Source organism: Anopheles moucheti, chromosome 3, assembly GCF_943734755.1.
Source record: "Anopheles moucheti chromosome 3, idAnoMoucSN_F20_07, whole genome shotgun sequence".
Classification (NCBI taxonomy): domain Eukaryota; kingdom Metazoa; phylum Arthropoda; class Insecta; order Diptera; family Culicidae; genus Anopheles; species Anopheles moucheti.
Window position 1 is genome coordinate 54,799,763 of NC_069141.1, and position 26,381 is coordinate 54,826,143.

The following is a 26,381-nucleotide window of genomic DNA, read 5'->3' on the forward strand; positions in this document are numbered from 1 at the left end:
TATGGAAGTTTTTATCAACTCCCTCGTTCTCCCAGCACATTAGTAAATTTTATAGCTCTTCTGTTCATGAATCTGCTATGTTTTAGATATCGCAGATAACTTCGTCAGTTTTTTAGCGGCATATAATTCAGGTCATAGAAACAAAAGTAAACTTATTTAGTAAAATTGGATATCAAGATATTTTACAAATAAACAAAAATAAAACACATATTGATTCCGGTCTGATAAAACGTTTATTTCATCAAATCCTTTTGTTGGTTTATGTTGGTAGACACCTCAATAATTTAAAAATAGCAGAATTAAAATGTAAATACTCTATTGCTGCGGATTTTGGACATTTTTTTGTGTTTCTCTGAAATGCAGACGGATATGTTACGATACTGATCTTCTGTGTGCATATGATGTTCGTGCGTATAGCGCGATTCTATCGAAATATTGTTTTCTTTTTATTGGAAAGATGGGGGGTATATCTGTTGATGCTGCCCACCGGCATTAAGCCGAATACTTCCGGTGATCGAAGATGATGCGCTTTACTGCGTTCGGTGTGTTACTTCCCGATGTGGTTTCGCGAAAACAAAATGGCACTGAAACGAAGCCTGTTCTGTGGTGCACGTTTATAAATATGACCGATTCACGTTTGTTCCATTTCACGTTGTATGTAACTTCACTTTGCTCCATCAACGTTACACGCGAACAAAAAGTTTTTTTTTGTTTTCTTGTGTGTTTTTTTTTGTTTTTGCAAACGGAACTAGGAATGTTGTTCAGACGATGATCCAAAAACATGTAAAAAAGTATACATAGCACTAAACAAAACTAAGCTACCACTACACAACTGCTACCGGCGGGAGCGGTGTACTCGCACGTAGTAGTATACAATGAAGGCTCCTTAAGCGGATCGATACGTGGGGGTAGCAGAAACCGTCCGAGACGATGCACTTTTTAGTCGGCTGCAAGCCATCGTCTCATTGATCGCCGAACGTACATTACAGTTGGAATCGCAAACAAAGCTACCTTGGGCAAGTCTGCCAAGCAAGATGGAACTTCATCTTGACGATCACCATCAAGGGAAAGGAAGTATTTGAAATCAATGCTGCTTCGATGGTTAGAAAGTAAGAACTTAATAAATAGCAAAAAAAAAAAATATCTGCATCGTTAGCTGCCCGATCTGTTATTTGCTTACTGTCCGATAAGTACATCATAGCTGTTACACGAGACACGTTTGCCCAACTGGGCGTTACCATTGACCGGGAAGCCCCTTGATCTTGTGTTGCGTTTAAGTATGCATATTGTATTGTTTGCTGCTGCTATAACAGACTGTATTACTGCTGCATGTTTACGAAATCTAAGAGCACACCACGTGCTTCCTGTTGACTTTGTGCGTGGTGTGTGTGTGTGTGTATGTGTGAGTGTGTTCGCGCATGGAATCTCCACCTTCTAATGTTTCCACCCAAAACTGCTCACATTTACACCTGGTTGATCGGTTCGTACCGGTGGACCTTTGGGGTCTTCGGTGTAGCAATATCTTCCGTCAGCTTTTGGTAGACGAACGAGTTCTTCGATGCAAGCAGCGCCTGGCGGTAGCGTTCGCCGCGTCGCTTGAAGATCAGGGCGACGATCCTCGCCACCAGCAACACCAGTATCAAGCTGCCGACCACGATACAACCAACCATCAGCGCGACAGTGGAAATTGCGAACATGGACGCGTTTTCCAGTATGACGACCTCATCCACGTTCGTGCCCTCGTTGTCATCCTCGTATTCACCATCGTCCTCGTCGTCCTCATCGTTGGTGCTGTGCTTGCCGGTGAGGATATCCTGCTCAATCCGCTGAATTCCGTTCGCGGCATCAAGGATGTTTTCGCGCTCCTGCACTTCCTCGTCCTCGTCATCATCATCCTCATCGTCGTCATCATCGTCCTCTTCGCTGTCCGCGTTATCGTTATCCTCGCTATCGTTATCCACCGACTCGCTCGAGTATTCATCCAGCTCGTTCTTGCTGTCTACGATCTTGTTCGATTTGGCGTTTGCCTCCGCCAGCACATCCGCGTCAGCGTCCTCGGAGTCGTCATCATCATCATCATCATCATCATACTCATCGTCCGTTTCGCTGTACGATAGCGTATTATCAGGATTACCGCTACCACCCTGGCAGATTTCCCAGGCAAACTGTCCCCACTGCTTCAGTGTTGCCGAGTTGTCCGTGCGCAGAACATTCATTTCAGCGTGTGTCACGTGGTCTTGTGCGTTATCGGCCATCGAGATCTAAAATGCATAAACAATTGAGACAATGTGGTAAGCATAAACTCTTTTCGTAGATACTGATCGCAACGTGCTTCGATGTATCTCTTACCTGCTTCTTTTGCAGCCAATCGATTAGCGTTGGCAACCGATCGTTGCAGCTCAAGGAGTTGTTACGCATGTCGAGTACGCGCAGCTTGGCCATCGTTTCCAGATCCGACACAAACACTTCTGCGATCTCGTTGTACGACGCGTTCAGACGCTTCAGGTTCGGAAGTACCTCCTCGCGCTTCGCCTTGACGGACGAATCGTCCCAGATGGTGCGCAGGTCACAATCGCTGATGTCCAACTCGCTGAGATACTGCAGCGGGTGGAATATCTTGCTGGTCAGGCTTGAGATTTGATTACCGGACAGGTTCAACTGAAAGGAAGGGATGTTAGAAATGAACTCTTCCCCCAAACGGCATCACATGCAACACTTACGGTGTTCAGATTGCGATTGTTCTGGAATGTTTTCTCATCCAACTCCGTGATCATGTTGTTGCTCAGATCCAAATCCATCAGCTTGCTCAGGTGGGCCATCACCGGTGGCCGAATGGTTTGCAGATTGTTCCAGGCCAAGTTCAGTCGCGTCAGCTGTGGCATCGTTTTGAACGTGTTATCGGCCAGCTCGGAAATGTCGCAGTTCGAGATGTCCATGAAGTACACGTTGAACGTACCGTTGTACGAACTATCGAAGCCCTCGTTCGGTAGACGCTTCAGCCGCGGGTTGTTGTTCATGCGAATGATATCCAGCATCTTGTTACCGATGAACGTTTGGGCGGATATTTGCTCCAGGTTGTTGTACGACAGATCAATCTGACGCAAGCTGCTCAGCGAGACGAATGCCATCGGCTTGATCTTCTCGATGTGGTTACCCTTCAGAATCAGGTTGGTGAGTCCTTCCATGCCCCGGAACATCTGGTTGTTGATCGTTCGAATCTGGCAGAAGCTCACGTCAAGCTTCTGAAGATCGGAAGTCACGAACTCCACATTGTTGCTGATCTTGTTGTGTTTCAGGTGCAGGATCGCCAGCGACGTCTTTGCGAAGATGTTCTTCGGCAGCTCGGCAATGTTGTTCATCGAAAGGTCCAGCTCTTCGATGGTTTCCACATTGTCGAAAATGCCCTCCGGCAGGTTGCTCAGGTTGTTCTCGGCCAGGTTGATGTAGATGATGTTCTTCAGCTCATTGAACGCGTTCGGTTGCAGTTCGTGCAGCTTGCAGCGCGAAATGTCCAGCTCCTCCACGGTCGGTGCCTTCAGCATGTAGTCCATGTACGGGGTGTTGTGGTTCACGCTTTGCATAGCGCTCAAATCATTGCCCGACAGTGTCAGCAAGCGCAGCTTCGTGTTGTTCGCGAACGTATCCGGATGAATAATGTCAATGCCGGAATTGGTGAGATTCACCGAGTACAGTTCGTCCAGCCCGGCAAACGCTTGGGGGCTTATGTACACGATTGTGCAGTTGGTGATTTTGATCGAGACGACATGGCTGAGACCAATCTTTTTGAAGAATTCCGGTCCCAGCTCGATCGGGTACTTGGGTCCAACGTCCAACACCTGCAGATCGGTGATGTGGGAGGTAAACTTTTGCGTCTCCAAATCCAAGCGACTGCACGTGGCAACCATGTATGCGTGCATGTTGCGCTCGCAGATACATCCCCGCGGACAGTACGTACTGTTGGATGCCTCCACATCGTAGTCATCATCGTCCTCATCATCGTCGTAGTAATAGTATTCGTCATTCTGCAAGTACAATAAACGGATTGTAATGTATGTGAAGCAGGAACTCTAGACACTAGATTTACTTCGAGGCAAAAATACTTACAGCCTTGCTGGCAGTCTTGTTCTGATCCTTTGCCTTCTTAACTGGTTTGGTTTGCTTCTTCGCTTCGTTGTTTACATTGTTACCGGCTTTCTTCTTCTTTTGCATCTTTATCGGCAATTTTTCCTGGTCATCATCATCTTCATCATCGTCTTCATTATTGTCATCATCGTCATCATCAACGTCATAATTGTACTCGATGTAGTCATACTCGTCATCGTCATCGTCTTCATCGTACTGGTCACGTGCATTTTGCTGGTCGACCGTCTGCTTACCATTTATGGCACTCTTCGGTTTCACAGTCGTGCTCGATGGTGACGATTTGGTCGACTCCTCCGCTGGTACCGGTTTCTTGGAAAGGATTATAAATACAACATTTGATTAACCAATTGGCACATCGCTAGGATCTTCCTCTAAGGATCTAAGGCCAAACGACAAAGAGGATATCGTTTTCGTTTCTGGTACAATCTCGCACACTTACAAGTGTTGGAGCCATAAGTTTGGCTACACCGGAGAAATCTATTTCGTCCGATTCATCATCATCGTATTCATCGGAACTGTCTTCGTCTTCCGTTTTAACGGTGGTCTTAGCAGTGGGCTTAGCGGTGGTAGATTTGGAAGGATTCTACAGGTTTGATTTCCAACAGGGGAGCAGTAATAGCAACAGTAGAAGAGAAAAGCACATGAGGATATTAGAGTGAGGTAAATGATAACTGGTGCCCGGACAATGGTGATCATAGCGATGGTGATGAATTAGACGATCGGAACAGAAAGACATTGACGATTACGGTCACAGTACGAACAGAACTCGACAAGCACGGAGTGTAACTTACATCATCATCGAAGGCCATAGAATCACTGCTTAAATCCTCCACTTGATACGAATCATCAATGTCCTTCGTCAATGATGGAAATAGTTTTCGGTTTACTACCAACTCTCTGTGTGTTTATATTGTTATCACACCAATTCGTTTACTTACCACGTTTTTGCCGTTACCCTTCAGCAATACCTCCTCGTAACTATCGATATCTTCGTTGATTTTTACCTTGTTGATAGCCACCGAACCTGCCGTTAAAAAAGTACGTGATAAGCAGTTAATCTCCAGCTGTTTGCAGTTGCTGCGCTCATCACCGGCTACTTACCAATGGTAGACGCTTCCGGCTTTGCCTGTTTGCCTCTTTGCGCGTACATCGGATTCAAATCGGCGGCCTTTTTCGGTAGAATTGCATCGTCCTCCTCGTCATCGTCGCTATCGCTGTCGATCAGATTTTCCTCCATCTCCGGCAGCATCTTGTTGTAGTGTGGATCGTGTGCATCCGGTACGATGCGGGTGCTTTCGGCGAGCATTTTATTGAACAGTGGATCCTGCGCCTTCGGCAGATCCGACTTGAGGGCCGGGCTGGAGTGCACGGTCAGCGCGCATAGCGCTACCGTGACCACCAGTAGGTACTGGCATCTCATCGTGTGGATTGAACCTGTTGGAAGACAAGACGGCAAAAAAAGGAATGGAAGTTTAGTCGAAGGTAGCAGATTTTAGTCGCTTAGGGAAAACATTTGATAAAAACAAATATTGTACTAGTGGCGTTTGCATACGGTGGGCGAAACCCGGGAACATGCTTGATTGCACTCGACATTCTTGCACAGTATCGTAAGCGTTTCGAAGTAATACCCTTCTCGTATAGAGATAGAGAGACAATGTAATAGAACATAGTTAGTTAATATTCCCAATCCAGATCATTTACGTCCACGATCCACTCACTAGAGTCAATATGCCAACTTGGTGTATGAACAGTACTGCTTTGTTTATTTTACAACGCTTCACCAGTCAGTACTTGGTAGCCAGTAAAGAAGAGTAGTTTAAAGACATGATAAATCTCAAAAATATGTCCATAACGTCAAGCACACCGTAAACCACATTAAATGCAATTTATGTTCGTTCTTTCGTGCTACCAAAACCGAGCAGGCCGCGCCTGGTCAAGGATGGATCTGGAACAATTTTTGATTACACTAGACCACTGCCCACACACTCCGTACACTGCCGCCGCGATCACGATGTTGTTGATTATTTTTCACACATCAAAAATGAACGCACACTGTTTGCCCCGTAGCGCTAGAACCGCATGAAGTGTGTTTACAAGACGGCAGCGGGAAACCGCGCATGGGCTGAGCACATGGTTGTACTGTTATTTCAGCTTTGATTCTAAAACACCGAAAAAGAACCAATTTATTTAGACACTTCGCCCGGGACCGGCGCCTTCAGCTATTGCCGGTTTGGCGGTCGAGACAAGCGTGTTGGCTCGCCCACCACCCGATTGAAGCAGTTTCGGGTAAATTAATGCGCTTAATCAGCTTATTAGTATGCCGCACCAGGTAGGCACCTTGAAGATGGCGATTTCCAAACCAAACTTGATTACTTTTACGTTCTACGTACCGTCCGCAGGTAGCTGGTAGGAAACTGCCGTAGTTCCAGCTCGTTTCGACTAAAGCGGCAGTGTCAAAAACGTCTGCTCTCGGCTACCCAGGTATCACGCATCGTAGTTGCCGTGTATATATGGTCAAAAAAGCTCTTAAGCGTGCACGTACAACGAGAACGATGATCACGACGACAGCGACGACGAAATAGATAAGACTGTCCCCGCCGACTGGTGGCGATAACAGGGCAGGCAAACAACCGGCAGCGATAGTCACGGGCTGCTATCTCAATCGGAACTCGCTGTGGAATGCTACACACAAACACAACGACTCATCCTCCCGCCCGCGAGCTGCTGGTGTTTTTGTGGTTTAAAATTACGCCACGCCACTGAACATGTCCCGAGTGAAGATTTCGCAAATTCCATGGACAGATGGTTTTTAAGCGAAACTCCCGTAGGGGCGTTCCAGTACATCGCGCGGATTTTGTGAGGATCTGTTTTAAAGAACTCTTGAAAGTATGACTATGCTGGAGGTTTCAACGTGGAGAGCTGCAAAACCCCTTTTACGTGTCGGTTTGAGCTTTGGGCAGCTAATGACACACTGCAGTGCATCATCCCAAACAAAGGCTAACAACGCCATTGTGTTGCTCCGTAGAGAGCGTATGACGTATGGTTCCGGCATAGCCATTATAGGCGTTCCAAACTTCTTCACTCTGCTAATGTGCACCATTAGACGATCGTGGACTAGTTTTTGCACGTTGGGCTTAGCTTGCAATCGATGAAAGGACTTTCGAACAGCTCTTGAGTAGCTTATTAGTCGCCAAAGTCCCCAAAACTCCTTGTCAAGAAACCGGTTTTTCCTTCATTGTTTTGCATGCGCGACTATCATTCGAGATCCACTCCCATTCGAGCAGTCGGAGCAGTAAGATGATGCATCAATGCCATTACGCAATCGACACTGTGAGCGCACAGTCCACGGTCGGAACGCAAATGCATGATCGTTTCGTGTTTGTAGCGTTAACTTCGTAATTTCTTCCAAAGACGACAGCGAGCGGTTACGATCAATTAACATGACATCTGGGTATGGGTAATGGACCACAATCCATCAACGTGTCCTCCACCGGGATAGGGGAATGTATATTTGGAGACATCTTACCGTGCAATATGTGTTCGAGATGAGATATTTTACCTTTCCATCCGACTGTCTGTGGAGAATCGATTTCCTGCTCCCATTTTCTTTGGGGTGGAGACTAATTTAGAGTGCATTTTTGTCTTACTTTTGCTTTTTATCCCCAACATCAGACACGATCAAGCGATCGTATCCGAAAACGGTTCGATTTCCTGTGTCGACTTTAATGTACGAGCTTGGACCGACGAGAGTAACACCGATTTTACCTCCACCTTCCAAGAGTATTTCCTCCCAAGGGCGTGGAGATCGCTTGTTTTGCCTGTGGAGACGTGAAGTATAGGTTCCGGCATGGTTAACCAGCGTCGTGAAGCGAAAGTTGCTAAACGGTCCAGTGTGTACACTGCCAAGGCATCCACAAAACCACCACGATCTTCTTGCGGGAGTATGTTTTTTCGATAAATAATTTCTAATTTATTGTGCTTTGCTAAAGGTGTGACCGGCATAGTAGTTCCTTCACGCAGTGTAACGGTTGAAGGTTGTTCGATCTCACTACCGGGATCATTACCGGGACGTAGAGAGGTACTCAATAAAGCACACTATAAACGCTTAATGAATCATTACGAAAAATTAAAACACCACTAATTGATCGCTTTCGAACGTTCGTTAGTATTTGCATAGAATCTAAGTCCACTTTGCGAAGCTGCACCGCAAAAATGCATCTCCGAGCACAATCGGACGTTAACTTCCTTCTATGCCCTTGCTGAGTTCGTGTGAGTTAGTTCGAGTTTCCAAATATGGCGCTACACGGTTCTCGGATGGTGGCGTCGATCGTCGGTTAACGTGTGGCCGCAGCAAAGCGACGGACGGAACGCGGTGCATTTTTTCCTGAATATTAAATTACCACCACTACCACTACCTTCGGTGCAAGACCTCATTTTGCGGGTAAACTAATGCAAGACCGCTAAGCACTTGAAGCAGGCCGCCAGACTACACGGCAATACATTGCGCGTACTGGGTTGAAACTTCAAAGACGACATCCGAGCGCTCAGTTACTCTTTCAGCTTCCTTCCATTCCCGCCGGTGTTGCGCTGCTTCGAACGCAACTAATTGAGCTGAGTAATTGCATTTTAATATTCGTCCGCCCAGGGATGTGAGGATGGGGCAGAAATGCAAATACGCAGATTCAATTACGGTCAAGCGCGTAAGCTTTCGATCGGCTAGGGGGCAGGAAGTTTAAGCTGCAGGTATTACAGACCGTCTTTGAACCGTTAATATTGAGAATTTATTTGTGAGTGAGTAAGATAACTCCATAAAATTAATATCGTAATAGATGTGTTTTTATGGGAATTAATGTTAATCGTCGGTTATCTGTCGGAACCGAGAGGAGTTAAAAGAACTATTATCAATATGAGATTAAATAATGATGTATAAGAAGAATTAAAGTAGGCATTATCAACAACGTATAGTTCAAATACGCAAACTGCCCGTTATAAACCTTCAACGCTATTAGCGGGATTTGAACTCACGACTTTCGATGTATCAAGCCTGCGAGCATGCATTGTGCTATGTTAGCTACCGAATTAAGCTTTGTTAAAAAGGCACCAGGTTCTAATTACTTTCGTGAATTACGTGAACTGTTGGTAGCAAAAAACTCAGAGCACTCTTTTTGTGGTTTATAAACAAGCTTAAATGAACCTATGGTTCACCGTGGAACAGTGGAACCCATTTACAAATCTATCTCAAGTAGCAGACACAAACTGGGAGGCAATTAATAATTCGTTATGTCTTTTTAATATCCCATCAACGTTTGGTGCTACTTCCGTTCTGTTCGTCATACTGCGCTTCCTGCGTTTCCCTCCCTCCCTTATAATGAACGATCGATAATGATCGGCAATTGTAGCGTTTTGAAAGGCTCGATCTGTTCATCACCCGGCGTCAGAGAAGTGTTAGACCCATTAATTAATGTTGTCGCAAATGGGGCGTGTACCATCACCGGTTTCATAGTGGAAAGGGTCATCACGATCGCGCCGACGATGTGTACCGTGGAAACTAGTTGGTGAGGTTGAATGTTGTTGTTGCCCCATCCCATCCAATGGTTATGACACATTAGTGTTAAACAGAAGTGATTGAATTATTAACACGGATTTGATGAACCTTTATTGTGTCTGACGGCGATGAGTTTCCAACATGTCCGTAGGGTTAAACTTCTTTCCTTCATTGCATTAACGTTTATCTTGCGCTTGAAGGGAAACCTTCTAATGGAGTAGAGTTTATGTCAATTTCTGAGCTAGCTTGCGTTTCCTCCTGCGGGTGGCTTGATACCGTAGCTCTTCTCTTAAACAAACTCCGACGAAAGATGCTGATACGGGATCGGCGCTTAATGGAAGCGACCACCTTCAGCACCTGTGGTTCTCTTTTATATAATTATTCTTATCGCAAGTCGGTTTATGCTGCGCGTTTGGAGATCTTACTGTGGTGCCAAAGGTTTGTACAAAGCCAGGAGAAAACACATACAAACTCACTGGCACAAGTGCGGACAATTACTGCTACCCAACAGCCGCTTCTTGTGCTACGGGTGCGTTGCTCACTATCGTTCTTTTATCCGATCGTGGAACGGTTGGTTAACCTCTAGTCGCTGCCATAACCGCTATCCGCTCTGCGGTGTTGTTCCGAGGCCATTTCCGACTCGCGCACTCGCGAGTCTGCGTTTTCGGTACGAACGACTCACCGAAGAGCGTTCTGGAAGTAGAAAATTGCCTTCAGCGCTCGTGTGAGTGTTCGTGGTGGTGGTATGCGTTGGCAACGTTCGTACAGACACTGATGCACTTTTGTGTCGGTGCATAAACATTCATACACACACACGTACAAATTGTTGCGAGATGTGGAGGCGCTCGCAACCGAACGCACCTTTACCCGTTTGGGGAGGCGTTGTTCAAAACCCCCCAACCCCCGTATTGAGGGGCCTGATCATGCTGTTTAATTGCAGTGGCGTGTTTTCTTTTGACCGCGAAACCGTTCCCGGGTAGTCCAACTTTCGACGCATCATCATCACATCGATCTCCCTCCACTCCCCATGGTCCCAAAGTAACTTCTGTATTCATGCGAGTTTAAAAGGTTACTCGGAACAGTGAATTTTCTGCTGGTTGATGAGAACTATCTGATCATATCGCTACACTCTTCGCTGCTTGATTTTTGGTTGTACACATTTTCTTCCTTCTCGCGTTTGGGGGTCTTCTGCACATACGCGTCCATTAATAAATTTATCCACTCCCTTGATGGTTCTTAAGGAAACACATCTCTCATGCGGTGAACCGGAAACGAGGCGCTACAAAGACCACACCGCCAAAGTAAGGGACAGAATTGGACAAAACCACAAACTTCTTGAAGCCTGGAAGCTGTGCCCAAAGATGATGATGGAGAGCTCTGGCAATCAAGATGAGGTTAGTGACCTTTAATGGGACGGACAGAAGTTGCAACTTGTCAAACAGGCTATCAGCGTAGCAGCTGTTGGTCAGTTGTACGGAATCTGCAAACATGTCCAACTGCAAAGGAAATTGTCGTTAAATAATGCTTGTATTTTGGACGACTTTTCGAGAATATGTCACATTTGTCTGTAAAGAGTTATTTGGGATGCCTACAGAAGCTTAATCACTTGCAGTTTAACAGTTCTTTTATTTAGAAGTTCGTTTGCTTTACATAACTTAAGACGATATTGTCAACTGGACAAACAATTGAAGATGGAGATTCTACTCAGAATAACAATGAATTTGTGTTTTATATTCTTCAATTTATAGTTTTAGTCAATACGGATATAATACCATTAACTCACACGGTAAATAACCAGAATCACTTTAAATACGAGCTAAGGCTATTTTGACACCTCCACTGCCTGCGCTTTGGCATTTAGTATTCATCAAACCATCTTCCGCTAACGGTCTTCAAATCCATTCAAATGTCCGACAAAATTCTCCAAGTTTATGATCATAGCAAAAGATATCGGAAAAAAACGATGATTGTATACGTATAACACCCCGAACGGAAACAGTAGCATCAAATTCTACAGTTCCCATCCGTCATGCGCTCATCAGCCATCGATCAATCCTTAACCCCAGCCAACAGTTGGCCTCAGTTGGCTCAGTACGATTGGTACGTGATTCTTCTCCATAGTCTTAACGTCTCCGGGGTGGGTAATAAATTCCAGTCTCAGCGTAAACATTCGTACATGGTTATAATCGCTGCGGAGAAACTGTTTCGTTTGCCAGCGGTCTCACACACGTTCCTTGCTGGTTCATTTGGAATGCATCCAAAAACTTCAACATCATGTAACACTTCGGAATTAATGTTCTGGCGTTTCACGCCCCATATCCAGTGAACAGAAACGGTAGGTTTTTGAATCGCATTTGCTAAATGTCGTAAGCATCCGATTATTTATTGGAGGTGCGTTCGTCTGCTTTATGAAATTAATGATATTCCAGTTCCGTCTAACCGATAAGACGGAATTCTTTCTAGAAGACCAACCAATAGCTCTACAAAACCACCCAACCCCATTTATCGTATCCATATTGGGTGCTATATTGTGGTTTTTGTCAAGCGACGGACAATCTATTTTAGCTTTTGGTGCAGACAGAAATCATAGCCGAGAGGCGCCTGTGGAGCTTTTAACGCTGCTCGATCGGATCGCATGAAAGGCTGCACCAAATGATCTTTGGTAAGTGGAATCCAATACACCACACGCTCGTCGTAGCTCATTCTCGCGTCGGCATCATTCCAATCCGCCATTGTGCGGCAACACCCCGATGATGGCAACGGTGCTTGACAGCTGCGATAGGAGTAGAATATATCAATCACACTGAAGCCGTCCGAATGAAAGGTATGGTTGACAAAATTCCGACTTTCATAAGGCTAGACAACACACAGCACGTGGAGGCCATTCTATACGGCAAGAGAGAAGCCTGATTAGAGCAAGTCGCCGCAGATGCACGAGATGAGCGCACTTCTACTGGAGCAGCAAATGACGTCTAATTTGTGGAGCCGATAGTTGTTCAATTCAGTATGCAGCAGTATAAACACTTGCGTGACTGACACAGCGGGAATGGTGTGTCGGCATGTAACCATGTACCGGCCGGGTGGTAGTAGTGCAGGGAAAAACAGTTGTACGTACCGTGGGTAATACTAGTTTACCGGCACGCAAAGCCTGAGAGATTGCTCCGTGTGGCATTGCGTCGCAAACGCTGACGGTTTAATTAGAATGCGACGCATGCGGGCACGGTGACGCAGAGATTGCTTTAAGCCGACGTTGGCGACATCGGTGGCCATAAATTGTACCCATACGGCAACAGAAGTATTGTCCCCCGTTGGCGACTGGCGAACGGATACGTGATCGTCGACGATGGTGGAGAATCGGTGATCGACGGTCGTCTAATCGATCGTCGCCACCATTCGATGTATGCATGAGTGGGGGTTAACGAACAATATTTTACGATCGTATATTAACTCGTGCAACTATTTCCAAACAGTGGTACCGGGCGATCGTTTAGGTCGAACAAAGCTGCCCACTGCGATGGTTTTTGGGCTTTTGAAGTTCGTCCGTAGGAAACGATGATTTACCGTTTATCTCCAATGCGGAATGATTTGGGGGAACCAAAATCGTGCAGGGCGATTTCTAGAGTAGAATACTGTCCTCCGCCCAGCTACTATTAGGCTAGAGCGATTGATTTTAAATACCCAATGTGTGTGAGACACACTGTGAGACACAGAGCAGAAAACCGCGTCCGATTTAGAATCCATAATTTATGAGCGCGAAGTGGGAAATAAATTTGATCATCGTCGCGCCGCGGTTCTTCTTCTGCCGTTTGATCGTGAGCTGGACCTACTTAGAAGAATCAATAAAATGATAGCACGATAAACACATAAACATAGATTTCGTTCAACTATCAAAACCGGCGTGTGGTTTTGTTCGTGATTGTTCGTGATTTAAATGCTTCGTTTCAAAATTGGATTTAAGTCTCGCCCGCCCTTGTTTACGATCTGCGCCTGCGTTGAATTGTTTCTCAAGACTCAAGACAAATCGGTTGATGTATGTTAAACATCGGTGCAAAAGTGCACCTCTCAGTATCAGCAGATAATTGCCGGGGAAATTGGTGTTCTTTCTTGGCAACGCGCAATAAAAATGGTGGTTGTATTTAAAAGGGAGGTTTGTGAGATTGTCTGTCTGATTTGAGGGAAAATCCTGATGATGGTTCGATATAATAAGGCATTGTAACATGGCCGTGTTCACAATGGAAACACGTTGAACGTACCACGTGCGTGCGAGATTTTCCTTGTTGGCAAATGAGCTATTAGCAGCCGTTTAATATCGAGCGGAGTTCATAGATTCCGCTTGCTGGCCCGTTTGACGAAGTGTACGTGATCGTTTTCAGCCAATCATCCCGCTGGCCAAGCAATGCGCTAGAGAATATATCGCCACAATATGCGTCGGAAAATCCGTCTCGCTCGATGTTCGGCCTACTGTTCCACGTAACAAGTGTACAACAAGTAATTAACACTGACAGCTTTACAACGTAGGCTCGCGACCTGCTAGCCAGTTAGTGCAATATATCTCCACTAATATCAACCAGAAGCGAAGGGAAAAGCTGCACTTTCTGTAGCCAGAAAGACAGACGATATTCCATCTCAGCTGCCGTCTGTCTGTTTGTGGTTGTACCGGATTACCGGATAAAGGGCGAACAGTTTCCGCACTGTGTGTGGTTTCGGAGGGACTGATGGCAAGGCCACACGGATTAGAATTCCAACGAAGCAAGCTAAACTCCTTAAGTCTTACGCATACACCAAACTCCGAGCACTAATGTCAAGTGGGCCTGATTGCGCGAGGTGCCCGGGGAAAGATTGTTTGCCGTACAGACGTCTGTCGTTACGGTGTACGACCGTTGATGCGGCTGAGAGTTCACGTACCGTGATCTTGAAGAGCTCATCCCATGTCATTTAACTTCACGAACGGAGCAACCACCATTAGCGCGTGGTCGTTTCGTGACGGTGTGCAATCAAGTGTCGCATTTTTATGTAAATTCAATTCACTAGCACAATGATGTTTGGTGGTGCTTATTTGCATGATCAACAATAAGTTGTGGAACGGTACGAATCGGTGCCGGTTGGTGGTAGGAGCGAATTATGCTGGAATTAACATGGAACGCTACTTAATTGTCTTGTTGGAATAAAGGGATATAAAGGTCGGCTGTGAATAAAGATCACAAAAAAGGCTTATTAGAAGGATATTTTAAGGAAAAACAATATTGTTAGCAGCTATATCCTGCTCTTTGCATCCTCAAGATGAGTCGTTCAACAGTCAACGGGCTTGGTTCATGATAAATATTTATTCCAAAAACCATCACAAACCATCACAGCTATAATTCTGACCTACTAGATCAATATGCCAAGAGGAGTAGCCCAAATATTTTATTTATTCCATTGAGTACCATAATGGAATTTTTCGCGTGGAATCGATTAAACAATGCGTACAAAGAAGTAGATAAGAATTATCACAATCAAGCGCAATTCCCCAAACTGCATATGTTCCTAGAACAAATCAAAATCGTTGCAAAACCCCATCAGCTGTACAGCTGTGTAGCTGGGTCTAGCTATAGCCTGACAGCGTACCATTCATTCAACGCCCTAACGATCTCGCAGAGGGTTTGCGTCAATTTCAGATGCATGTTAATTACATCCACAAATAATAGATTCATAATATTTGCGCAAGGTGTAACTGTGAAATACTGGGATGAGTTCAACCCTAACAATACGTTGTTGATCTTCTCAGAACGATACTGTTGGGATGGGGTAGCTTTCATAACTATCTCCGGTTAAAGTGAATCACTTAAAACGTCACAGTTGCAGCTAGGGGTCTCAATCGACGTAAACGCTCAACAGTGATATAAAAATAATAGATAGATCCATCCTAAACTCCCCTATACTGGGAAAATGATTCAATTAAAAGGTAAATTCGTTCAAAAATGTATTCACTCCGCTACGTAAAACACTTCCGGTGCCGATCGAGAGTAAGGGAGTGACGCTGTCAACCAAGGAGATTTAGGATCTGCCCTCCCATAAGTGCTAACGTTCGAAATGAATGATGCATTATTATTTTACAACTGGACACCCCAGCATTAGACATGCAAATGGAGCGGAAGGTACGTGGACCGCAAGAGACGTCATTATATCCCCCGTGTCGATCCGTGGGACACACGTGTGGTCTCTCGATCACTGTCCACACCGTCCCGGTAGTTCCTGGATGCCCCCAAATCTCCAGTTCGCTACAGCTGGACCTAGGCAGGGGCCTAGGTGTTTCGAATTCATTCGCTAATACATCCATTCCTCGCTAGAGCTAGAGCTACAAGTACACGGCGTATGAAGCCAACATCTCCGGCTGACGGCTCGACATTCCACCCTTCTAACGAACGACGGTGTGCGAGAGATGTAGTTTCACCTTTTCTGAAACGCCGCCGTGTGTTGTGGTTTTGGCTTCCACCCGGTTGGAGCCACATTTCAACGTGTGCAGCAAAAGGGTGGTTGGTTTGATTATTTGCATTTTTATTTACTGCACCTCCACGTGGCGTCGGTAACGGTGGAATGAAGCACACCTCACCGTGTACCGATCGGTTTATTTTTTCGGGAGAGGTTCGTGCTCTAGACAAATTAAGGAGCGGACGGACCATTATTAACACGGACGGGAGTGGAGTACGGTCCGTGTGTGTGTTGAGGTTTATGTGATCTTTGACATATTTATGCCGGTGCAAGCGATTTTACGAGGCGAAACTGCACCGCGACGAAAGCGGCCTGATGGAAATTGGAGATGATGTATTGTTGTTTTTTTTTGCTTTCTTCTTTTATTTCGATCGCCTTTTAACGACTTCCCTGTCGGTTGGAATCTCCATTTGTGAGATGCAGTTGGATGCATTCTGTAACCATACCGGAGAAATATGATGTTTTCCGGGCGCTCGTGTACGGCTTACACTCGTGTAAAGGCAGGATTTTCGTTTCGCCTGCAAATGGCGAAGATTTATGACGATTGGGGATATAAATTCGTTGCTCTGCGCTTTTTGACAGCTCAATAACAGTGGAGAGTAATTTTGCAGACATGTGTTAGAAATAGGACAAACTTGTTGTTTCTCATTAAAACTTTGTTTTTACTATAAATATCAAACTATCTGGTATGCAAATCCAACTCTTTCCAAGTTATTATTCCAAGAGTTCCCAAGGAGTATCTTGAAGATCTCCTAACTTCCGCTACGATCGCGATAGCCTTAGACAAAAAACGCCAAAACTTATCGTTTGAGTGTTTGAGGGGATGGTTTCCATGATCGGAATTTCATTAGCGTTTAGAAGTGGTGTAGCGATGGGCAATGCATATCAACATACATTCAAATATACCCTTTTTGAAAACCACAGTGCATGCATTATGGAACGAAACGTTGAATGACACCAACAATCGACTACAGCAGTGGAAAAAGGAGCCACAAAAAATGTACTGAAACAAAGAACAAAATGTTACCGTCATGAATATTGATGAGAAGGTTCGAAATGAACCTCGAAGATCGGTGATGTTGTATGGCGTTGAGGAGTTGGGGCAAGGTTGGGAGCAATGTTTGAAAAGGAAGGTGTGCTCTCTGGCAAAAAACAAAATCGATCTTTCGTTGGCTGTCCGTGCATGATCAGTTTGGTTGCGACTGAGAACGTTCTACCAAGGGGTTTATTTTGCTTTAAATTTGTTTGGCAAAACCATCGAGGTTATATGTGGTCAGATGGCATGGACCATGGACTTCGTATCTAAGCCGGGGGTTGCTAGTAGCTAGTACGTGATTTGAAGCATTTTAATGAAGCGGTTAGTGCGCTTTCCTATCGAGGCTACCCAGCCAAACAAAGGCGTTCTTTGCAGTGTGTGGCAAAAAATCAGGTCATATCCCGTCTTTGTCTGGCTTCTTTCTCCGATGACTCCGTTCGTCCGGGGATGGATATGCTTTGCTTTTTGCGAGTCAGCACACACATGAACCATGTTGATCCGCCAGAATTCCCTTCTGGCACACAGTATGTTCCGCAAATCATTAGCCTGGTGGTACACCGCTAAAGGTCTCTCTCCAGTGAAAAACTTCATTAGCCAACGCTCGATCCAGTAGGAAATGTCTGGAATACCAATATATGCGCATACCTCCTCACTGTTCGTACCATAACCATCCCCGGCCCCGCAAGTTTTGCCATGCTCGTGCGGGGGTTTTTTTCCCTCTGCTCTCCAAGATTTGGCTTCATGGAGTCAGCTTCACACTCGGAGGTCAACCCACGCATCCGAAACCGAAACTGCCACACTCGGAGCGCGGAGTTGGTACGGGGTTGTCTTTTCTATCGCTTTGTGTCATTTCTTGTTTCGTGGCCGCTTTGTCCGCCTCCGAGATATTCGAGTGTGGTAGTACCTCGCGTAGTAGTAATCTCCCGGGGCTGATGATTCGCGCCGTAGTTTATTCTCACCGTCACCATCACGCGTGTCTGGTGTGGTTTTAGCATTGGCAGGAACGGGAGCACCACATGGATACCTCGCAAACCGCGGCCTATCCAAGGAATCCCCGCGGACAGTTTCATGAAAAGCTACATGACCTAAGCCCTTTCAGTCTCGCCCGTGGAGAAGTTAGTGTTGCCCCCGGTGTGGGGTTTGGAAGTTATGCCGTTGCAGAAAACCGGTTTAAAAGAGTTTGCTCCCACATTGTCATAGTGGTGCGTCAGACATGTTTGAAACACTGAAGCACTCTGAAGCATAAGCAGAGATTGATCCGCATCGGTTTGAAGGAGCTTTTTGCGATCGAACTTTTGTTTCGCTGTGATTGGTACCATATGGTATGTTAGAATGTAAAGGATGGCGTGCATTCATTTCGACAATGTCTGTATTCTACAGGAATATTCTACACGATCGCGAATGTATAAACTTAGCGCTACCTTTGGCGCTGCTTCTACAAGACATTTTTATAGTTCCGATAAAGCTTTATTGTACTCTTACTTGAGACTCGCGAGAACATGTCGGAGATACAGCATGACACTATAATGTTTGCATTATAGCTCCCATTGTGCTTGCGTAGAAGCTACGGGTAATTCCTCCACACTTGCGCTTGGACAATTCATGGCGCTATCGTGCACGTTCCACAGTGCAAAGCTTCTAGTTACTATCCAGTACCAAAGGGCCGTCGAGTCTCTCTACCAGGAAGGCGTCAAAGTTATCTACTCGAATGTCGCGCTTTCTAAACCAACAACGCGCGCGGTTAGTCCATTTTTCTTCTCCAACTGACAGCACCGCTTACAGTTGTTTACTCTGCCACAAATTCAATCGTGTACGGACGAGGACGGAACTGTAATGGGTACCTCGATGTCTTGCTACCATTCCGTTACGGTGTGGACAAATATGCCCGTTAATTAACATACGCTGCCTTCAAGCGCAGGGGTGACATTTCCTATCAGCCAGCTAAGCACTGTTGCGTTCATTCTATTCTATGTACTTTAGTTAGATAATGTTAATTGTGAGGTTTTAATCATCTGTTCTTTTGGTTGTATGTTAATTACAGTGCACTGGTGGACCATTAATGTAGCCCTTCACCCGTTTTTTTCTTCGTTTGCTTTTATGACGTTATCAATTGCAATGCATAAGACCGTCGCAGTTGGGCATGATATCAGTGAGATCCCGAGTTTGTGCACACATATTGGTCAAAATTAATTTCGAGCGCACAATCAACCTGATTGTGATGGACCAGCGTCCTGCGTCAGCTCATATATGGATAGGGGGAAATTGTTCTGATTGTGATAAACTACTTCGGTGCATCCGACACGATGCACGTTTCCTGATAAATGACGCGCGCAATGTGACCCCCTTTATGATGGCTAAATGCGGTAGGTAAACAATTATCACCAATCACAATCAAAATTCCTCTCACGTCTTCTCAAGCAGGCCCTCTTGAAGTACGCTAAGTGGTAAGATGGTGAGTACGCGAAGGGTGGTCGGATCAGTGAGGGAAATGACCGAAGATCTTCCAACAAGCTCTTACTGCACTCATTTCCCATTCCGACAGGTACGGGTTCTTTGTTTGCAAGAAACAACAACAGGCAGTAGGTGGTGAGTCCTCGAATAATCTTTTATCAAGTTTACGTGTGATTAAGAGTTGCTGCTTTGCAGCTGGTCCTGCTAACACCGTTTTGCCCTTATCGTAGATACGGCGTTGCGCTTCGATGGTTCGTGCACATCTTGTCCAACCGTGCTGAAATGTGTGTGTGTTTTTTTAAACCATTTCCTCACAACACTAATGGTTTCTACCAGAATTCCAGACAAAGAAAACAAAATGGTTTTACTCCATATCTGATAATGGTTTGAAGGTTTTTTTTTTGTGTTGGGACAGTTAATTTTATATGACTCATATAAAAGTGATGGATTATCTTCCTGTACATGATTTTAAAAGTGATAATCAGCTACGTGTGATGAGAGTTGGTAGATGTCCTGAACACTTCTGGAGATATTCTGCTTCCAATATCTTCGTGATCATCTCTAGAAAGACAGTCATTCTTTATGAACTGAGTGTGTAGATAGCAACAAAAAATAAAACTTGCAGGTACAGCTGCGGAACGTTCGTCTTGGACCGATGACAATCGGCTCCATTAAACCACCACGTGCCCAGCTGTTTCGGGCCGTGTCCTAAAATGGGAAAAGCCGTGTGTTGTGAAATAGCAACGCCACGATACATAAAACAAAACACAAAACTTGCTGCCATTGCGAAATGTCTCCCCCGTGGCAACCGCGTTCTTACTGCGTGGTTTAAGCCGGTTGTCTTTAGCTCATGTTGCTTGCCTTTCCTTCCTTGGCTGCGTATTGAATGTGCTCTGGAAAGTATGAGGGCGGTGTATACAGAGTCGGATGATGCCCGCCGATCACTGCTCTTTGACGTGCCGATCACTGCAGTTGGGGTAAACGGACGATTAAAATCATTCCGTTGAAGAAGCGCAACAGCGATGTGTTCGGGGTTAGGTGAAAGGAAGCCCCACAGGATCATTTCGATTTGCCGACAAATGGCGTCTATCGCGATCCGTGTGTTTTTAGTTCCCTCCTCCGCTCCTGGAAACCGATGGGGGCAGAATGGGAGAAAGTTTGATTTACATCAAAGAAGGTTTCCTCGACGCGCCGGTTTTAAAGTGTGTTTGCTTTTTTCCGCGTCTCATTTTTGCTTTATTTCTTTCCTTAACGCGTGTGAAGCATTCCGAGCTTCCTGTGCCGTGTGTCAAGCACGCGCGATTTCTTTGGATATGATCAGCGGCGCCAGCTTTCCGCATGTGTGTGCTGCCTTGCTGTAGCCTTTCTGGTGGACTTATGGATGACTCTGAAAATGGCGCACGGCGATGTTGGACGGGCCGATATTACCTGGTTCACCTTGAATCATCATCCTCATCGGCGGCAACAGCAGCAGCAGAATCGTTCCACGTACACTGCTAGAGTGAAGTCACCGGCTGCGTTCCGAGTACACAACTCGTCAGCAGGTGACAAATATTGGTTCTTCATTCGGAATGTTGGTGGAAGGCCATCATGCTTCTGCGCGTATCGAATTTCTAGACATTCGTCCACTGCGCGTTTAAAAGGTGGAAGGTGCAAAACTCACACCAGACGCCTGCGATCAGTCGATCTTTTTGAGTTGGGTTTTAGTGAGGGCATTGCAGACATCTTCAGCGCACTGTAAGTTGACAGTTGATACATGTGAGCTGGTTGGTTAGGAAAAGGTCTTCAAGTGCTTGGTACCGTTATCAACCATGGTCAGTTGATTGCTGGCAGGAAACATGAGAACTAGTACAGCGCCCATTCTCCCATACTTTGGGAAATAATTCCAGCGCTACGTTCACAAGCTTCCAACGCCTTTGGGCATCGTGATCTCGAGTATACTTCAATTGAAAACTGCATCACTCATGGAATGCATTTGGGTCTGTCTACTCCACAAAGGAGGGGATGCACAGAGACGATCGGGTAGTGTGCAATACCACCGATCATAACGATTATGGTGATGACGATCATGCGTTGTCTACACACTCATTGGAGGGATATTTTATTATAATGCTTTGCCAAGTGCAGTTAATGTTTTCAAGTGTAATTGGTAAACAGCACATTGAAGCTCTGGAAGTAAACTGTGATTGTATTGCATTGGCATCTTGAAATGGTAGGCGTCGGGAATTGTCAGACGGTTTTAATCGTTCCTCACTTGAGCGGAAAATTTATGAAACTTTTGAACTGTGTGCCGATTTCCGCTTCGGGAAGATATATTGATTCTTTCATTTATACTTTTTTTAGGACGCAAAGAATATTGTTCTGCTGTGCTGGTGTTAATGAAGGATTTTAACGTAAATAGCTGCGCTTCACTCACGATAGACGAAATATATTTTCTTTATCGCTCTTCCCATCTGCCTTCTGCGTAAATGTAAGAAGAACTACCTGTTTCCAGAGAAAAATCAATAAAACAAAAAAAAAACAACATCCTGATCCTTTCCCAAACAATTCTCTTCTTCTTCGGTACGCATTGAAATTGGCAGATTCACGCTCACAAACGTGTAATATGACGTCCATCTCTTGGTAAGCCTTAGTTTACAGATCTGGCTCTGTTTGTTCGTCTGCATTGAGACGCTGATTCGTTTCGCCCTAAGCCCAACAAAGCTCACAGCGAGAAAAAAGAACCTTTTGTGCGTCGGAAAATGAGGTCAGCGTCCGAATCGCCAGCCAAATGTGATTCCCTTTTGACGGTTTCCACACACAGTGCTGCTGCACAATGTCACCATTGGGTTCCGGAATGACAGACGGTCCTTAAGGATGTGCAGGTTGTCGTGTAGAGAAAGAACTGTCCCTATCATCTACCTGTTCAGATTGACTGAAGGCAGAGAGAAGGCACGAGGAAAAGTAAAACTTCTCTCTGATGTCCCAACTGTCCTGCGTCTTAAGCTGTTGCACATAAGAAACAGCATAAAATTTGCTACCTAGAAGCCATTATTCATGTCTTCTTCTGTGCGTGTCTGTGTACGTCTCGCAGCCTTCTGCACAGCTGCACAGCAAAAAGCACAGAATATATGCTCAAGACGAAAACAGAAATCATAAAAAAAAAACCGATCCCTGTTTCTCGCTGCTCGAGAAAACGGGAAAGCGTTTGGTAATGGTAGTTGGAAGCAAACGAAGCAGCGGGCGCAACATACTTCTGCGGAAAGCGGAAAGAAAACTATATGCTGTGCCGCGTCAAGAAACGGGATGTTCGGCTTATGCTTTATGCTTATGCTTCTCGTGGTTTCACACCAATACTACCACACGCTGCCTGCCGGAGCATCAAGGGCCTTTTTCTGGCGGGGATCTTCACCAGTGTTGGTGCGATCGCACTGTTCAAAACTGATCTTTGCCGTCTTCCTTCGGGGTTTGTCAGCCTACACCTTTTTCTGTTGCGCTGCATGTTACGCTCTGCGCTGCTGCGGCTTGAAGCAAACAACAACAGAAAGGGCCGCCTTTGGCGAAAACGGAAACCTTTTTTTTTTAGGTCTGCCGGGTGGGTGGGATGTGGTGCTGGGTGGTGTGTAAACGGACGAACAACCACAAAACAACACCACGCAACATGGCGGCAGTGACGACGGCGACGACGGCGCATCGACGCATCGGCAACAGATGCACCGATGGATGGTGTTGGGGTGCAGCTCATAAATGGGTTTCAGTTAGTGGAAGAATATAATCTTGTTTTGTTTTTTTTTGCCCACAATTCGCGGAAGTAGAAAATGAAGAAATATTTATATTGTTAATGTGCGCAAGGGTTGACGGAAATTGTAAGCGTCGCGAAGGAAGCGTTACTTTTGTGCGTTACTGTAGAGTTATTAAGAATAACGTTTCGGTTGTTTTACAGTATATGGGCCTCCTAATGCTAATACACGTATACAGGCAGTCTCCGAGATACGTGGTTCTTCTTATACGCGGATTTGAAGTTTTTTTTTTGAAATTTGACACCCGAGTTAGTTTATAGCACAAAAGCAGAGCCAAAAGGTGAAAAATTGGTCGAAAATACCTTCCTTTCTCAAGTCAACTTTGTAACTTCGAAGTATAAACGATTAGACTTCCAGATCTCGAGATTCGAGATACGCGTATTTTTGCAAATAACCGCTATAATACGTATCTCGGAAACTGCCTGTAAATCGAATTACTAATATTGTATTCAAAAATTGTAGTACATTACGTAGATGATTCGATTAGTAACTTATACAACAATAATGCTACAAATTGTAAAGAGTTCCCGAGCATCACATTACCAGAAAACCGCTGAAATTCGACAGTTGAATTCGTTTATAGCACAATAATGAAGCATAAAAAATGATTCAATAATGGTTCTTATTCGATGCATTAAATTTGTGTATGATAAATTCTTTACAAAAATCGCCATAAAAATGCTGAATACATTACGAGCAAAGAAGCAAATGGCCTCTATAAGTATAAACGTTTTTACATCCGGATGCAACGAATTATCTTCCCACCGGATTATAGCTGTCTGCTATAATCTCGGAGATTGGCTGTATACTAAATTTTTAGCGTTATAGAATTATAACAAAGTAACACTAGGAATAACGCACATTCTACTAGAAAACTAACGCCTTTTTTCAAAAAGATATGCTCAATAAATTTTTTCTTGGGCTTATATCTGGTAACATTTCTTGGGTTCCAATCTTTGACACTCAATATGATGGATTGTATCTTATCTGGACCAGCTCCTCAACACTAGAACTTGACTATCAAACTGTGAATTACTTAGAAACGACTTAGACAATGACTAAGCTGACAAAGCCATAATATGTTAAGCAATGGGCTAGCTGGTAGTTAAGCTTAGCAACGGTTTGGTTCGATAAGTGATTTACCGCGTTGTGACCTTACTAGTCTAGGGAAGTGCCGCGTTGCGTTGATTACCCCTCCACTAAAGATAGGAATGTACTTCACTATACACGTTTGATGTTTAATCTAGTAGTTCAAAGGGTTTATTTTGTCGTTTGTGGTGTTATGTTTTATGGTATCTTGCACTATGGGTATGGGAAACTATTCACTAGCATTTTTTTGTCTATTGAGTTTAGAAAGGAAGTGTGTTGTTTTTTTTTAATTTATTTACAGTTCCAGTAGCACTTTCATAAAATTCACATGTCCCGCAAGGTATAGAGGTAATAGAAAGTGAGTTTGTTATTAATGATCAGCATTAGCACTAGGTAGACCGAGCTGAGGTTTTTGGTATATGGAAAGACGCATTGAAAAGAGATTTTTGTTTTATTTGTCAAGTTCAAACAGTGAAACAGTGTCTCGTGACTGTTCCATTGTTTGTTGAACCATACCCGATCGGATGCTATGTTCGATCGTTTCCAATCTCCCAAAACGGGCCACGGTACGTTCCGCCTTGATTATTAAAACCGTACAAAGGGTTGTGTGCGTTCGATTGAAGGCTCCAGCGCTGCAGCAGCGGTACCACCACCAACAACAACACATCGCACGTGCACACACACCTTCACCTGTACGCATTACCTGGCGAAATAAGTTGCTTGCGCAGCGCAATCATGTTCCACGGGTCGACTTGTTGAATGCGTGCCACAGGGTTCCGTGTGTGCCAGTGTAACGCAGATATGAGTGATGACATATTGGGTCACTGTTTACTCACCTTTCTGGGGAGCTCTACTCCTCCAGCTGCAGCAGTAGACGTGGGAAAGACGATGAATTTTTCGATACGGCGTAACTTTCCACACTACTCGTACGCACTCGCGCACAGACACACACACAGACAAAGCACTCACACCTGTGGATTTGTCACACTAACTACTTGCACAAACACAAGCCCAGACGGACTGCTGTCGACGGTGTAACTCCGGAAATTGCTAGTCGCCGTCGATCACTCGCTGCTTATCTTTATCGGTGGATGGGGAACTTTGGTCGAACCGCTATATCGCTGTTTTACGCTTTTTTGCTTAACACTGTACTTTTGAAAACCGAACCGAATCGGAAGCTAGATAGCAGGGAAGGTGTTAGAAAAAAAGGGGCGGATTAGAGTTTTGGATAAAAGAGCAATGAATACTTTGTATTAAAATTATAAATCAAACATTCGGAAACAGTTTCACACACGCACACGTCCAACGCACGCACACAGAGACACACGTGCACAGAGGCATTCACTTTCCCGATCAATGTTGCACTTGAAAATGCACGATCACAATGCTATAAAATACGATCGGTGCGCTTAACTACTTTGGTAGTAGCATTTTTATAGCAAGAACAGGAACCTGTTTTTTTGTGTAAATACTAACTTTTTCCAATCGGTGCGAAAAAAATGCGTTCGGTAAGGAACGCGCAACACACGCGTGCGCTCACTTCGAAAGGTATGAGAGAACTGATTTTTTCTCTACGCAGCCATACAGTATACATGTGATCATCTTGCGTTGTTCCCGTATTGTGGCCACTTGAGTCCGTTGTGCGAGAGAGAAACGGCAGGCGTCGAGTTTAAGCGTACAGTGCTTACCGATTGTTTGTGCGAGATGTTTACAATTGTCTTTACAACGCATGTAAATGAAGTAAAGAAATAATCTATTTCATTAAAGATTATGTATAGGAACACAAACACGACTCATTTAAGGAGAATCGTTTTGTTAACAGTTTTATGTATTGTAAAATTTTGCAATAAATTTTAAGATATCAAGC

General features: G+C 44.9%; 1 protein-coding gene across 3 annotated transcripts; it reads right to left on the reverse strand.

Annotated features, from left to right (window-relative positions):
* Positions 1-214: 214 nt before the first annotated feature.
* Positions 215-26,061, reverse strand: LOC128301977 (toll-like receptor 6). 3 transcript variants are annotated; one of them, XM_053038669.1, is made up of 10 exons: positions 25,991-26,061; positions 25,351-25,692; positions 5,245-5,577; positions 5,082-5,167; positions 4,935-4,997; positions 4,583-4,726; positions 4,105-4,452; positions 2,721-4,022; positions 2,350-2,658; positions 215-2,261 (listed from the first exon to the last, which is right to left on the reverse strand). In XM_053038669.1, exons 3-10 carry the CDS (start codon positions 5,561-5,563, stop codon positions 1,464-1,466), a joined length of 3,369 nt encoding a protein of 1,122 aa, XP_052894629.1. In that variant the 5' UTR covers positions 5,564-5,577; positions 25,351-25,692; positions 25,991-26,061; the 3' UTR covers positions 215-1,463. The 3 variants fall into 3 exon arrangements, with proteins under 3 accessions (XP_052894629.1, XP_052894630.1, XP_052894632.1); XM_053038670.1 differs by lacking the exon at positions 4,935-4,997; XM_053038672.1 differs by lacking the exons at positions 4,583-4,726; positions 4,935-4,997.
* Positions 26,062-26,381: the final 320 nt, after the last annotated feature.